We start from the raw sequence: 17097 nt of genomic DNA on the forward strand, positions 1-17097 counted from the left end.
TTAAGTTACCACTATACAGTAGGACCATGATAGGTTCGACCTATTAGTGACATGACATCACACATGTGACTCAAGATTTCAGGGAAGTACAAATAAGCTCTCCCTCTCCGGAGGAAAAATGTGAAAAAGGTGGCTCTGGTTCTGCACAAATAACAATCTGTATAGTCAAAGTCATGCCTCCATTAACTAACTTTAATGAAAGCCAAGCATGAATGACACTTTATACTTTGTATCTCCACCCCATCAGCCTATTTTCATGTTTTTACTTGAGATGGTTCTCTACATGTATGTTGCGAGCAGGTTTCATGATGCTGTGAAATCAATTCAAACCCCCCCAATGTAAAACTTCAAGAATACATGAGGTTGGCGGTTAGGTGGCCGAGCGGAGATTGCGTTCGTCACCAGCCCTGGAGCTGTGAGCTGGATTCGCCTGTTCGAATCCAGCTCACAGCTCCGGGGTTGTCACCAGCTTGGCTGGCCGTCTGCACTAATACAATTGGCTGTATTAGAGGGTGGGAGAAGCTGGCGGGGTGGGTCCGGGTCGTTGTAAACAGCAACTCCTACAGTTCGGTCGGGGCGCCTGCTAAGCGCGGATAGGACTCGAGGGGGATAGTGTGGTCCTCCCACACGCTACGCCCTCTCGATGAGAATCCGCGCTGCCAGGTGAAAAGAAGCGGTGATTGGCTGGACGTGTGTCGGAGGAAGCACGTGGTAGCCTCCACTCTCCCAGATGATCTGACTGTGGGGGGTAAGTGCCCAGCGACCAGGAAGGGACTGGGAATTGGCATACGACTAACATTGGGATGGGAGAAAATCGGAGGAAAATGAAAAAAAAAAAAAAAAAAAAAAAAACGCATGAGTTTTTTTTTTTTTTAATTACCCTCCAGAGATATGAGGTGTTCACCGGACAGGCGCTGGGGTCAAAATAATGTTTTTGAAAGCAAAAATGAAATTCAATCAATAATTGTGAACACAAGCAACTCTCTCCCAAAGCCAGAAACCAGAGAAGGAAGACTAAAACGTGCAATGTCGTTGCGTACAAAGTCTGGATATTTAGTCTTAGAACAGAGGAATAACATGTTTGACTTCTGAAAATGGGCGTCGTTCCACTTTAAGATCTGAGCAAATAAAATGTGTATTCCATTAGAGTCCGAGTCTGAAACATCTGACAGAGATCTTTTGAGTTGGCAGAGAAGTAGATGGGATTTGTGGGGTATTCTTTCTTGGTTGAGATCCCATTCCGAAATCCAACTCCCTCGTTCCCCAAGGAATGATCTCACTGCAAAGGCAGTTCAGGAGCCAAGGAGAGTTGGTGTGTGTGTGTGTGTGTGTGAATGTCTGCGCCCATGTGTTTGACGGGGGGAGTGGGTGTATGAGAGAGAGAGGGAGAGTATGGGGATACTGGCAGTGAGTGTGTAGTGTGTGTGTGTGCATGCATGCATGGATGTGCACATGAGACCGTGGAGGTGATCTCCAACGAAGTGCAGGCATTGAAAATCATCACAGTGTGTGCGTGTGTGTGTAACCAGCCTCTTGAGTTTCGGCCTGGGAAAGGGTAACTGGAGACGACGGGGGGAATGTTGTGTTTGTAAACCGCTACTAATCAGTGACTCAGTGTCTGGCCTCCTACCCTCCTCCCTACCTGGCCTGGAGAAAGACGACAGATGGACGAGGAGGGTGATGGCTATTTTATAAAATACACCCATCACCCTGACGTGACGCCTCCTTGACTTGGTGAATGGAGACCACGTCTTTTGATGCAAGACATTTGAATAATGTTCCTCATTGTAGGCCTCGTTATTCAATTACTGCGCCGAGCAACCGTGAAATCGCTTCCATCGTATCAATCAACATTTTTAAATTAGGGATGAAATGTGAGTATTTGAAGACTGTATTGGAAAGAGATATGAACAGATTATCTGTTTGCACAGAGTTCATAAGGGACTTCATTCAGAAATGACATATTACATCCATAATCTGGATTCCTAGCCTGGGGGGGGGGGTTGAAGACAGGAAGCAATTGTGACACTGGATTTTCACATCATGGATAGTGACTACTTGAATGGACGTATAAACAGCGTAAGCTATGACTGGTTAAAAAAAAACACACACGCACACATGCATCTGATTCTCATCCAACAAAAAAGCTAAGTGGATTTCACAAATCAGCACTTTCCCTCGTAAGATTCTGGCAAATGACGGCTACAAGTGATTAACCAATTTGTTTACATAATATGTTTTCCGTGTAATCACCAACAGCTGTGGATTCCATTTCACATTTCTCAGTTGGATGTGATGAAACTGTGGGACACGGGGAGGGGCCGATTTCACATCGACAGCCGTTATGATGAGGGATTTGCGGGGTGAGATGATGCTTCAATGCCAGGTGATTTGGCTTTCCATGTGTCTCGCTTCATACGTAGAGCCGGAGGATTTGACTGGGTCGCCGAGAGCATTTGTCAATGTCACCAGACCATTGGGAGCATTATTTCTAACATGGGAAGATCCTTTTGCGCTCCCATGTCTTATCACAGCTATACCCGGGACACAGTATTTCCTAGCCCATGAGCGCTGGTTTTCCCCCTGGCGTACGTCACGATAGAGCCTGGCCAACATCCTTAAGGGTGTTCCACCTCTTAACAGCCTGACACACAGTGACACAGTGACCTATTATTTGTGGTTCAAGCCTCAGGCAAGTGGTGCACAATGTCTGGAAAAGGCTACTCCTAATAGATGTGGATACAGGAAATCTTAGCAGTCACTTGGTCAGCACAGGGTAACCACTGCATAACGTAGAAGCATGCGTAGCACTGCAAAGTAGGAAAAGGGAGCAGAGGTTGTGCAATCCTGTTTCACTTGTAGCTGCGTACGGGGGCAATGTGTCCATTTATGAGAGCATCATAACTATTGTTTTCATTACCGCTGTTTATGCTCCAATTACAATGATACACAGTGGGAAGGCTGCACGTTGAGAGTCTATGATGGTGGTATAGGACCACACTCAGATGGTGTGAGCGGACAGGTGCAGAGCCCCCATCGATTAACCGCTGAGAGTCATTTTCAAATGAGATGGAACATAATACAAAATAAATATGGTAAAAAAAAATATGCAAACGTAGGTCCATTTCAAATTCCAGCATTGCAAATAGTAGCCTGACAAGTATTACAACAGACCCCCTATTTGTAATAATGGAGGCGTCACAACAGTTCAATGATTATATCCCCCTGCGGTGATATATATTTCCACAGCTGAAAATAACTATTACAAGAAACGAGGGCGGGGGGCATGAATTAATATTAAAAATATCAAACACAAAGGCCTGGGCAATTAAACCGCATCTCAATGAGTCTGCTACGCGGCTCTCCATCCCTCTGCAGTGGCCGTGCAATCTCTGCTGTTAGAGGCGCGTCAGAAATAATTAAGCCTAGTACAGATCCTGGCACACATCATGTCTCCATGCGCTGAAGTCAAAACACCACGAATGCAATATCAAAACGGTGTTTTTGCGAATGCGATAGATGATGGTCACTTGCACATCGAATGTGAGCGCACAGACATCCTACTCACTTTGTAGAAAATCATCTTTAAAGTGCCGTAGAACCCCATCGTTGTAATCCGGTGTGGTCTCTACTTCACTGAAAAACGTTCGAGTCCAGATCTGTCTGCACGGCGGGGACAAGGCGGTGACGGTGCGCGGGCAGCGGACGCTCCTCAGGTAAATCCGACACCGTCTCTGATGTGAACATGCTCGGGCACGTCACCGGACTGGCGTGCGCGTAGTAGATCCCCCGGTAAAGCAAAGCTCCGCCGCCGTGTCACACTGTACTGAAGGAAGCTCGGTAACAATGTGAGACGTGCGCTGCCGACAGACAGCCTCACAGGACCGCGCGAGAATAACGAGCAGAGCAGAGAGATGAGGAGAGAGGAGAGGCAGCCGCACTCCGGGAGAAAGAGAGGGGAGCGACAGAGCGAAGAGAGAGGAGAGGGAGAGGGAGAGGGAGAGGGAGAGGAGAGGGAGAGGGAGAGGGAGAGGGGAGAGGGAGAGGGAGAGGGGAGAGGAGGAGGGAGAGGGAGAGGGAGAGGGAGAGGGAGAGGGAGAGGGAGAGGGAGAGGGAGAGGGAGAGGAGAGAGAGAGAGAGAGAGAGAGAGAGAGAGAGAGAGAGAGAGAGAGAGAGAGAGAGAGAGAGAGAGAGAGAGAGAGAGAGAGAGAGAGAGAGAGAGAGAGAGAGAGAGAGAGAGAGAGAGAGAGAGAGAGAGAGAGAGAGAGAGAGAGAGAAGAGAGAGAGAGAGAGAGAGAGATGAGAGAGAGAGGAGAGAGAGAGAGAGAGAGAGAGGAGAGAGAGAGAGAGAGAAGAGAGAGAGAGAGAGAGAGAGAGAGAGAGAGAGAGAGAGAGAGAGAGAGACGTGCCCTCTTCACACAGCCTGCACGACGGCTTCTACGCAGGGATCGGATTACATCTTCCCCGATGTAGAGAGGCGAATGGTGCAGTCCAAGATCCAACAGTATGCGCAGAGGATCAATTAAATGAGCGGGGACACCACCGGGGGACGCAAACACATAGCAGACGTGCAGGAGAAGGGAGACGGAGTAGAGCAGTTTTATTTTGCCTAGCTAATTAACTTAATAGGATGACGAACAGAACCCCCACTTGTTGCCTCCCCGCCCAGAGACCACACCGCCCCATCTCAGCTTATTTTATAGGCAGGTGGTATTTTTCACAATTTGCTTATATGCTGAATAATCATTAGAACCCAAGTTACTGTTACACAAATTCACAAAGGCAATTATAATTAAATTCCAGAGGCTTTTTGGCATAAAACAAACTAAATATGTGACACACAATGATAAAAGTACTATGTTAGAAACATTTGGCTATCCCATCCCAGACTAGGTGACCCATATAATGCCAGTATGCTCCCATTTGGCAGGAGGCTATATCCAAGTCTGGTTGCACCTGCTGCTTAATGTTATGCACACAGATTGGATAGCCTTCTATTTGTATAACAATTGGAAGCTGTTTATTGATTTAAAGGGGAACTATCTTATAAATGGCCTTTTTCAGTGTTTAGCATTGTTTCCTAGCTATGTGGACTTATATTAATATGATCTATGTCTCTAATTCTCATATTGGCGCATTCTTCCAATTCTCTCTCTCACAATATTCACCCTCACTGAACTGAGTCATCTGAAAATGTGATGATTTGGTGATGTCAGAGAGGACACCGCTGCATGTTAATGTCCCAGATGCCGCGAAGGCCACACAGTGGTTTAGGAGCCCAGCCTCAAAACAGCTTAAGATCTTCAGGTAGAAAAATGCTGTTTTTGAGGACTTGATTAGAAATACAAAACAATGAATTAAAAAATATATATAATTACAGAGGTGTTCCATAAACTCACAGGAATTGTGTAAAAGTGCCCAAATAGTGAAAGAAATAGTAAAATAGTTCCCCTTTAAAAGACAGCTGGCAAAAGAAAATCACAACCGCAAACTGTAGATTCTGTAAAAAAGACAACTAAACGAAAGCGATTAATACATAGTGCAATCTGTAAATACAGTGTTGTGTAAAATTCCTTATTAGAATTTCTGTCACATCTGCTGCCATCTAGCCATCAGGTAAACAAACCAGTGGTGGCAGGCAGCTTGGCTTTTCTTATTCAAATAAGGGCTTTGTTTGGCTATCTAAAAGAAATACACTTGAAGCTTTTTGTTTACTCTGATCAATTTGGACAAAGAGAAAACAGTGAATAATAAATGTTGCCCAAAGCAGCTGCCTGCAGCGTCACAGCAGTAGGTACACAGAGCGTTTTGAAAAGAGGAGGCAACACGCACACCACTTGCTTTGTCTCTTGTGGTGCACGGAATCAATTCCCCAAAGATCCAATTCCAAAGGAAATAAGTTAATTCCTGCATTGAATCAATGTGGAGGTGATAAGTGTGTGTGGGAATTAACTTGTTTCTTTGGAATTGGATATAAGCAGGCTAACATGAACCAGGCTGATAAGCAACACCTAAGAAACCTCTCCCAGGAGTTCTATGGCTTTGCAATAGCAATTAGGGCTCAGCCATTTCTTTCACTGTTCTGTCAACGCATGCCCGCCATTTCCACAGAGCATCCGGGTTAGTCAGTGGACATTATACAAACCGGATACACATACACAATGCAGCCTCATGCGAAGGGTTTTCATATGTGTTGAAGCATTATATCTTTAAAGTCTTTCAGACACTCTAGTAGGCCTGCACACCTGGAATTATTAAACTGTGTTGGGCAAAAGAAGCAGCACAGAAAACCCATGCAGACTCTAAAAACAGGATTGTTGAGACCAGAGAGTCATTACGGGGAACTCGGACATCAGATCATGATGTTGCTCCAAGAGCCACCTGGCAATCCAGATGTTTACCTGAGCAAACAACCTCTCACTGCGAAGCCGAATCACACGGCCTTTAACGATGTTATGAAGAGAACCACGTCCGAATGAATTCTGTGAAAAAGAAAACCAATCGCAAATGAGAAGTGTTGTTGTATTATAAGAAGACAGAACAGCTGTAAAAGGATGGGGGGGCAATGTGGACCTTGGCCTCACACTGGGACTCTCTCCTCTCCTTTGTTGCCATAGTAACACCTAAAAAAAAAAAAGCACACAAGAGCGATGGAGGCAGGGGGTAGGGGTGCGGCAGACAGGACAGTTTGAGTGTGTGGGTCTGTGTGTGCGTGTGTTTGAGGTGGCCCCCCATGAGAAAGCTCCTTTCGTTCCTCTTCGCCGGCCCAACCTTTACACAGCACATTGGAATGCTTGGCATGTGCCGGGGCCTTTCAATAGGCCGTGGCCTCCTTTGTCGCTCCCCTTATGCCACTCAGTAAAGCATTAACAGGCCTCCCCCTGCCGATGACCTCCTACTTATCAAAACCAAAACCCCGCTAGCCAGATTCACAGCTCAACAAAACAGGTGGCGCTCAGACCAAACTCATTTTGGACCTCATCTTGTCGTCTCTATTTCATTGAAAAATAAACTTTTTTGTGTGTGTATTTTTTTAAAGGGCAGTTTTGGGATATTTCAAAGCCCATTCTTTCAGCAGTAGCCCCTACTGCTGGAGGAGCAGTACAAACAAATAATCCCCCGTCTTTTATTTTTCTGAGAAATCCTTAATTGTTCCCTTAAAGTGATAGTGAGATTTGTGAGACAGGCACCCTGTCCTGTAGTATTGGAAAACATAGTGAATGTGTAGAAAAATGCTGTCATCCGTGTGGTGCTGCTGATAGCTGGAGGAAACGTGCAAACACGCTGTCTCATTTGGCTTCCTATGAAAATAGCAGGCAATATGGATTTTTACGTCAAGGTTTCAACATGAAACGATTCTAGGTTACAGTCTTAAAAGCAGAGCAGTCTTGAATGTATGATAGTGTAGTGTTTCATGGAGGCAAGACATCTACCTCCTCTCTGCTAGTGTTAGGCGGATCTGAATGTGGTAAACCATTCAAAGGCAGCAAAAAAAAAGAAGTAAGGGTCAAGCTATAGGAGGACAGGGCCTCCTTGAGCAAATGTTTAATGTGAGGTGCCGAACTTAAAGGAGGCAAATACTTCCCGGGCAGCGATGCATCACTAAATAGAGTCGTGTCATTGTGCCGTTATTCTCGCTGTGACAAAACGGGGGGAGGGTGGGGGGATTGGGGTATCCGCTCAATAGATTTTGAGAAGCTAGAGGTGGAGTGTGGGCCACATTCCAGATTGGACAGATGACATGCATGAGGAGGAAGGGAGGGGTTAATGAATAAGGAAACCATGGATCATGGCATTCCGAGAAGCACAATAATGGTATCATCTGCATGGGGTTGAATTAGCATATCCTGTAGCCACCCACGCGACTATAACGTTGGAGGGCTGATGTTTGATGGGGTCAGGTCAGCTAGAGAGGCATTGGTATCTATCTCCCTTGTGACATCGATGAGGTCTGTGGGAAATAGAGGGAGGTCAAGCGACAAGCAACCATTTACAGATCTGACTTTCAAGTACAGGCAGTATTGTAAAGTGTTTCTAAATGTGCCTTGAGACCTGTTAAGCCTTAAGGTCCCCCTATAGGGGGACGCTGCTTTTCTTTATCATAAATCGATCAATAGAGACCGTATTAGATCCCCAATTATCATATCATGGGGTATCATTGGAAAGCCACACTCATTGGCTACAACCCTGTGCAAAGATCTTCGAGATCGCCAAATGATTGACGGAGCTAGAGCCCCGGGAGTCGAGGGTGGTAATGTGTACTTTTGCGTACTTTGGGGCACGCCTCACATATCGGCATGTAACTCGAGAACCGCTGAACGGATTTTGTCACCTGAAAGAGCAATCGACAGGGAACATATAGGGCTTTAATTCTATCTATATATTGTATTAAAAAAAATGCACACCCGAGCCACTAGAGGTCGGCAAAGAATCGTCCACATGTGGGTCAATGTTTTTAAATATTTTTTTTGTAGCCAAGAATAAAGACTATAACCCTATCAAAAACAGTAGTCAAAGTGTATATTTTCATTTTTACCAATGTTTTATACGATTTATCGGAAATACAAATTTATCGGAAAATGCTAATTATCGTAAAAACCACAAGAAATTACTAAATCCAGATTCAACCCTGCCATTGGAAAGAGGAGCATTTTCCCTATCCATAGATGTATGATTTGGCCATAATAAGGTCAAGGTCAAGTTCAAGGTCAAATATGAATTTATAATTAAAGTCGATTATCATTAATTACTGTATCTACAAATCCTTCTGTTTAATCATCTTCCTGCTGTTCATTTGCTTAGATTTTTTGTACACATGATCTCAATAAGGTGGTGAATGAGCTCAGTGAGCATTTTCTCCTACCTGTATACATTTTTGATCATCATCATCAAAATCATAAATCATAATTAATCATAATTAATTTATTCATTACAATTGAATAATTAGTAGTAACAGACACAATATTTCTGACACTGGAAATACATACCCCCAGGTCTCTAGATGTTCCTAGATACCAAGAACATGCTAATTGACCTTGCAGAAGTGGAGCAATCTTCCATTTACTTAGGCATGTACCTTTAGGCGAAAACGGTCTACAGATTAACAGGTTAAGAAAATAAAGTACACAAAATGGCAAAACACCAGAGACTAAAAAGCAAAATGCTTAAAACTTGCAATATTTAAGGAAGGGAAGGTGAAATGGGTTGTCCAGTCAGTGTCATTGACCATCCCACAGACAAACAGACGCTGCTTCATTATGTCAACAATCAGAATCACAATAATTTTTATTGATTTTGAAATCACGACTATTAAACACGATTATTCATTGATTTGAGGATGTCATATGACGACAACTGAATATCGTTTTCCTTTCTTCTTGACCCAAAGGCTGCCTTTCTGCTATCTTCTACAAGTTAGCAAAGTCGTTTCAAAATAACTGGAGGGATGCACCGTGGCTCCCTCCTCCCTCTCAACATGAACTGAAAAAGTAGGGCTTGGGGGTAGAGGGGCAGAGCGCAGTGCTGTGAAGGAAGGGTGTGCTGCATTTACACAAGACAAAATGAGAGCAACTTGGCATGCAACACAATAATCATTTTATTTCGATTATCTTGTTTTCATTAGGGATGCCCCGATCACGTTTTTTGCCACCGATACCGATCACCGATCGTCGTGAGCCATATCGGCCGATACCGATCCGATACCGATCGTTTTTGATTAAAAAAAAATTAAAAATTATTTTATATAAAATTTTTTTTTTTTTTTTTATAAAATATATATATTATATAATTAGACTTGTACTTGTATTATCTGCGAGACATCGCCACCACGCAACAAGTCAAAATGCTCGCTATCTGCAAACAGCTCCACTGTCTGTGTGTACTCTAGTAGCTCCTCCTGATATCAACAAATGCTCCAGCAAGTCTTGTAGTGCATGTTGATACCTCCGTTAGCTCGCGTTAGCTGACGTTAATTCACTGTTCAAAACGAAATTTCCGATTGAACTAAATAGTTGTCTTAACGTCATCTAGCCGGCTAGCAGTAGCTACAGATAGCTCCTGATATCAATGTCTTATAACATTGATTGAATGCGTATTCGAGCTGAGGGCTTGCTGAATGTGAAATGACCAAAGCACTTAACGTTACCAATGGGGTCCCGCTGCAGCGCCGGAGAATCCTTTTGCTCGCTATCTGCAAACAGCTCCACTGTACACACAGTGGAGCATTTGTTGATATCAGGAGCTATCGGTAGCTAGCCGGCTAAATACCGTTAGACAATGCCTACTAAAAGTGAATAGTTGACTGGGTAATTTTGTTTAAACAGTAACGATAGCTAGGTAGCTAACGTTAGCTCAGGTCGAATGCACTATCTAGACTCAGCAGAGGAGGTCCGCCTCCTCTGTGTTTACAAACTCTACACGGGTACGGGCGGGGCTAGGGAGGAGGAGCAGTTTGCAGGTCCTGTGCGTCTGAGACAAGCGAGTGAGATATCCACTTGATCAGTTTCCGCGATCGGCGAATGACTAATTATCGGAATTCCCCGATCGCATATTTATACTAATTATCGGCCGATAACGATCGGTGGCCGATCGATCGGGGCATCCCTAGTTTTCATGATCATGAGAAGCCAAAATCGTAATTGAAATTGAAACTCGATTAATCGGCCAGCCCTAACAGACAGACTACATGGCAGAGTGAGGCTGCGTGATAATAACGCAATAAATTACGGAGACAAAACTAATATTGGGTTTTATTTGTTGTTTATCACACTGCAGAGTGGAAATGGAACCCGCTGAAAAACAGTGACGGTCATAGTTTATGATGGCAGTGACATGGCATGGGACTTTAGAGTGGAATATATTCTCCTCTGATCTCTGAAAGGACAGAGAAGCTACAATGTGAATCAGATAACTCAATATGAAACAAGTCATACACTTTTGCTGAGGGGAAAGTGAAATCGCAAATGTAACATTGAGATACATTTTATTGCCATTTGTCTAACCAACAGAGCTTTCTTTGAAATATAAAAGAAGATTAAGAATAAATTTTATTTCTCTTCTCACAGTATTTTGACAATAAGCAAGCTAGTAAAGGCGCTAATGCTGAAGCAGTGCAGAGCATGTTTGTGTGTGTAGATCTCCAGCTGAGGCTCACTGTGGGACAGGAACCTTCAAGACCCCCAGAAACACATCCCATCATGCCTCTGCCCTGCATTGGTACAGAAGCAGATTCTGTTGCAGATCTTTTATAGAATAGAATAGAAATACTTGAATCATCCAGAGGGAAATTTGGCACTACAAATCGCTCACAGTAAACATTTAGGTAGACAAAACAAATCACGAATAAGAATAACAAAAAATTGCCTAAGAATAAAGAATAAAATAAGCCTACGAATAAAATAATAAAATAAAATACGGTCCGGGATTCACATTTCCTATGTAATGTATGTATGTATGTACATTCTAATATAAATATACAGTAAAAAATACAGAGATCTACATTAAGTGTACTGCAAGTGTAATATTGACAATGTTGTTTTACTTTTCCGTCAAGCCAACTGAAGAATCCATTGTGATCGCGGGCCCTGAAAACGCGTGGATTATGTATTTACAGTACCCAATGCTGAATCAATAAACGCGATCGATATTTGGAATGGCGATCAGGAATTGGAATAATCTTTTTGGATAACATCTAATCTGAGGCTACGTTTAGACGAGCGTTTTGTGAACAGAAACCGCAAAAGTCATCTTGCGGTTTCACTTTTAATTTTACGTTTAGACGAGCGTTTTGGGGTGGAATTCTCTGTGCAGACGACGCTGTAACGACGGAACCCCGCTGTCACACGATTGGCGCATATGTCACATGACGTGCTGTGAAGACCCGCCCTACTCTGCCTCTGATTCGCAGACTGTGGATGGGGAATGTGATTGTACCAAAGCAGAGTCACTCACAGACAGTGGGTCCACTCATGCCGCGGGACAGATTCTTGTGTATTTAACCCTTTCACTGCCACACGACAGCCGGTTGTGTGATAGTAAAGGGTTAACCTTCTGTCGTGTGGCAGTGAAAGGGTTAAAAGTACTGCCAATGTAGCCTTCAGGTGATCTCCGTTGATATAGTCAGACATACTTGCTTTGTTTACGTCTCGGCTACTGGCGCATACCTGCTACATGTGATGTAAGCAGTACGCGCGACCAGAGCCGTGACAACCCTTTCGTCATCGTTTTAACAGATTTATACGGTTTGACAGTTTAGACGAAAGCGCAAAGCTTTTGCGTTTCTAGGAATTCCACCCTGGAAGGTAGTCTCACTTTTTTGCGGTTTCACCCCGTAAAAACGCCGTTTCCGTATAAACGAAAGGCACATCCGTAAAAATATTTTTGCGGATTCACCTGCTAGCGTTTCCGTCTAAACGGGGCCTGAGGTAAGGAATTTATTTTACCAGTCTTAGGATAATCAGAGCTATTTTCACAGATATATCAGCGTTTGCCCTATGCGTGTGTGTGTGCGCGATCAGGAAATGAGAGAATTGATATTTCAGCCCGCTTCTATAGCGTGCATAAGTACACATATACTATCGATAATCTAGCGTTTATTTGAAAACTATTCATAAATAGGCCGAAAAATTGCAACGTTTTTGTGTATTCCAGAATATTCCAGTAAATGCCGCTTATCACGGAATCTTTATATTTTCCTTGAAAACAAGGGCTTTTCAAAATGCTATAAAACGGAAATGAAGCGATTAAAAAACAATCCGTTTCGACAATGTTGACTGCAAACAAGTCATTGATAAACGACAGGCAGATTAGACACATAGCCATAATTTAAGACAGAGATTATGCGTTCACAACGCTATCATTGAAGTGGATGCTGGCATTTAACGGGGGTAAGGCGCACCGCATGGCTGGTAATCAAAGTGTTAATAAACAAATCTTAAATCTTAACAACATTTCCCAAACAGTTCCTCTGTTGGTCAGAGACATCTGTAGCAGTTATGGGACAGCCTGAGCACATCCCCTTGTTCTCGCCACTACACCAAGCCCAGGAACAATGGCCACCTTGTCCCCATGTTTATTAACGACTACTGCAAAAATTGATCACTGATCTGGGACCAGAGCATGAAAGAAGAGGAGCGGATACTCATCTCCCCAGGCACCTGAGCAGGGAGTTCTGAGGAAGGAAGGAAATTAACCCCTTTGGCCTAAGTAGTATATATTGCATTAAACCATGGAGAGAGCCGCTAACTCACACATAGGAAGCCAAACATTCACTCTCTAACCCTTTCACGGCACAATGAATGACTGGGTTCTTCAAAGCAAAGTTGACCTTTGGCCACAGTAAATCCATAGTTATACAGCCATGGAGGGGAATTCCAAGATTAGAAACAAGTGGATTCCACTTTGCAATGTAACATCTTTTACTTTTATGACTGTAGTGCAGAGCAGTTATTTTTTACTTTTCCACACAAAAGGCTGAATAAGCAAAATGTAGGCCAACGTGTTTATTGAACAAGCCAGCATGCTTCAGCCAGCGCCACACCAGTCATACCTAAACGTTACCTCAGAGGGAGCTCACATACAACCAGCCAGGTTATTTCTGCATGGAAATATTTCCCTCCACTTCCACTACTCTTGCCATTGCGAGCTGCTGGGTTTGCATGCTCATATCTCACATATCTGACTCAGAAACTGTGGGGACGAGAGCGTTGTGGAATGTGCACGACGGAGCCAGGTGGAACTTGGCGGTGTTGACATCAACATTCTGTACAGGCGTGGATAAACCCCTTTAATTACCCACAATTGCCACTCCACATCCCTTACGACGTGGAGTGAGCCAAATGACCACTGCTGGGGTTCTGGCTGTCGTCTCCAGGTCTATGGTGCCTGAGTCCGTCGGGAGGTGAAGTGAAGTGAGGTTCCCAGACCGTGTGTGGGGGTCACATTTTGACCACCTAAGAGCCCCACCGTATCGCATGCCGCCTTTGGTCTTTGTCTATTTCACTTAATGTACGCTGCTAATCCGAAACGCAATCTCATAATACCCTCCATCTCCGGAACCGGGGAGTAATTTGCATGCTGGGCTGTTCCACGCAAATGGTATCAGGAGGAAATAGGCCTAGCCTCTCATGGGAGGTTTTACCCCCCTCTAATTGGATCAGAGGGTATGCTATTCAACGCAGACATCTGCAAATGAAAGATAGGAGAGAGGGAGCTAACCTCCAGTGCACACAGGCAGCCTAGTATATTGGCCATTTCCCCTCCATTTAGGCATTTACTTAAGACTAATTAATAGGTCGATTTTTTTTAAAGATAGATAGAAAATGCATGGCAGAATGCAGTTAGAGACGGTCTGGCCATTGCCAATAAAACTTAAATATAAAGTGATGTGTACTGAGATGGGTAACTTCACAGAGTTAGGAACCCATCCTATACTGTACATTTAAGCATGGCAAACCGTGCGCACACGCACACACACACACACACACACACACACACACACACACACACACACACACACACACACACACACACACACACACACACACACACACACACACACACACACACACACACACACACACACACACAGCTTGTTGTGTTGTAGTGGAAGACAAGCTCTACTTTCATTTAAAAATAGCTCCAAATTACAGGCCTAGCACTCCGCTAACAATGCTAATATGCATAGAGCCTGCGTACACAGGAAGCGCAGACAGGAAGAGGAGAGGAGTAGTGTAAGAAATGACTCTCTAGCCCCCAAGCAATGTTTCCTAAAAAAAAACAATAAACAATCCCATTTCACACTTCATTATGCTACACAGAAGCTTTCTACTATAAACACGACTTTGAGGGAAAAAGAGAAAATAAACGAGGACGCCGACGTCATAGAAGGGACATACGGTAGTACCTTCCTCGATGCAACAACCTGGAACCAGACCAAAGAACTGGGCATGGGCCTGTAAGATAAATAGTGGGATAGTTTTCAACAGCTCACAGAGGAATGAACAATAACTCAAAAGGCTGGACTGGGAGGAGACAAGGCGCTCAGAAAGATGCAGTGAAGCAATTTGGAGCCGAGGATGAGGTAGCCGTTGCCTTTTTCTTTTCTCCCTTCTGAAGATTACACAGGGATGAATCACATGGACAGGTGAGCCCGACAGGTGAGCTCATGTGGAAGGAATGCAGGTGGAACATCTTGCAGTCCTGCCGAGTTGAAATGCCAACAAAAACCTGTCTCCCATGATGTTGGTTCTCCCACGATTGAAGGCAGAGCCCAGCGTTGAGGAGCAGAATGACACAGATTAAGACCTAGCTGCCATCTTGAACCACTTCTTTGGGGTGGAGGGGTGAGGGCCGTGATTACCAAAGGTAGCCACATTTCTGGCAGACGCTCTCCGATTGGCCGACGGCAGTTTCTACACTGGTTAAGCTTAGGCACTCTTCGAAGTTGGTTACGGTTAGAGTTTGTCTTAGAGCGTGACGACAAGTTCTTTCGACGGTTAAGCTTAGGCACTCTTTCAAAGTTGGTTAAGGTTAGAGTTTGTCTTAGAGCATGGCGATAGAACGCCAGGTAGTTTGCAGGCTGTTTGACGTGGAAATGGGCAAAGACACAGCTCGTCACGCTATTGGGCGCACATGTCACATGACCAGAAACGTCTGCCAGAAATGCGACTACCTTTGGTAATCACGCGGGTGAGGGACACGTTTGATTTCTTTGTTTGGATGTTTTGGACGGTCGTGCCTTTCAGAGGCCAGGCTCTCCACTAAATGGACCTCCAGGGATTACGCTTATCTCTAATAGGCCAACAGCAGGAGTGGGTGATAACAACAGTTTTAGTGCCTGACTAGACTGCTATCAATCGCCAGTGATGTACCTGAACGCGTTCAATGAACGATCGTTCATGAACGCGTTCGTATTTTGGGCGAACTTGAACTGAACGTACTGTATATCCGCTAAATGAACGTAATTGAGAACGAGTTCATTCTCAGCCCTGTGTAACGGAGTTCAAAAGTGCGTTCATTCTCGGCACTCTGTTATTATAACGGCGTTCAAAGATGTGCCATATTTCATATGCATTTCAGCCGAAAACTCAGTTAAAACACACTGTAAACTGGACAAAAATGATGCGTAAAAACCACCCGATCTGGCAACGTGCCTGTCACCCCCTGCTATTGGCTACGTGATCAGACTCCTCCTCACAACAAGCAGTGGAACAGTGCTTACAGCAGAATCTGCGCGCAGAAGCCGAGAGGCGCTGCAGCAGCACTCGCTCAGTCAGAGTCAGACTCTAGACGTCGTCGTATGCATTTAAAAGAGTTTACAATTCAAACTATTTGATAAACTTCTACTTTCAGCCCGGAAATGCATTCTGATAAACTGGATTAAGGATAAGCCTCAATTTTTACAAATGTGGTATAGAGAGATCTTCGGTATGCTGCTACCCCATGAAAGACACTGTGCATAGAGGCAACAACGCTTCCTTTCAGGAGGTGTGTGGGCCCCACTATTAGACTATTTTCCTGCTGAAATGTATCGGATCCTTCTAAAGGCCCAATGCCCCATTGTATGGACAGACCTAGGATAGAAAAAATAAATATATGTATGTTTACATGTGAATGGGCTCGAGGCAAGTGCAATAATGTACAGTGCCTGTCTTGGTCTGCTTTCCTTTTTGCTTGTTTTTCTTTTTTTGTTTTTGCTTGCTTATGGTGTGGATGATGGCATATAGATGAACTGGAGGACCCCCCCCCCCCCTAAGTAACTGTACGTGAAACATCTATAATAAAAAAAAAAATTCAAAAAAGAACTAAAAAGAACTAAATTAGTTCATTTTTGAAACCATGAACTTTAGTTCAACATTTTGAATTATGAACTATGAACTGAACTAGTTCATTTAAAAAAATTTGAACTGTGAACTGAACTAGTTCATGTAGAAAGTGAACTTTCCCAACACTGTCAATCGCCATGTCTGCCTTCACAGAGAAAGAGCGGGAGCACAAGTGAGTGAGTGAGAGTGAGTGAGAGAGAGTGAGACATAAATAAATAATAGTCTCATTTTGAAGAGAGATCAAAGAGACGGAGCATGAAAGGATATTATGTCT

The 17097-nt window shown here is 44.0% G+C and overlaps 1 protein-coding gene across 2 annotated transcripts in view; it reads right to left on the minus strand.

Annotated features, from left to right (window-relative positions):
* fbxw7 (F-box and WD repeat domain containing 7) overlaps nt 1-17097 on the minus strand; it is a 467095-nt gene that overhangs the window by 69123 nt on the left and 380875 nt on the right. The window contains exon 1 of one of the 2 annotated variants that reach the window (XM_084319104.1): nt 3569-3860. The exons of the other annotated variant lie outside the window; for it this stretch is intronic. Within the exon in view, the coding sequence (XP_084175230.1) occupies nt 3569-3607 (39 nt within the window). The 5' untranslated portion in view covers nt 3608-3860. Of the gene's footprint in view, nt 1-3568; nt 3861-17097 lie in introns of those variants that run through there. 2 annotated transcript variants of the gene reach the window in all.

Source organism: Notolepis coatsorum, assembly GCF_963971535.1.
Source record: "Notolepis coatsorum genome assembly, chromosome: 7".
Lineage (NCBI taxonomy): Eukaryota > Metazoa > Chordata > Actinopteri > Aulopiformes > Paralepididae > Notolepis > Notolepis coatsorum.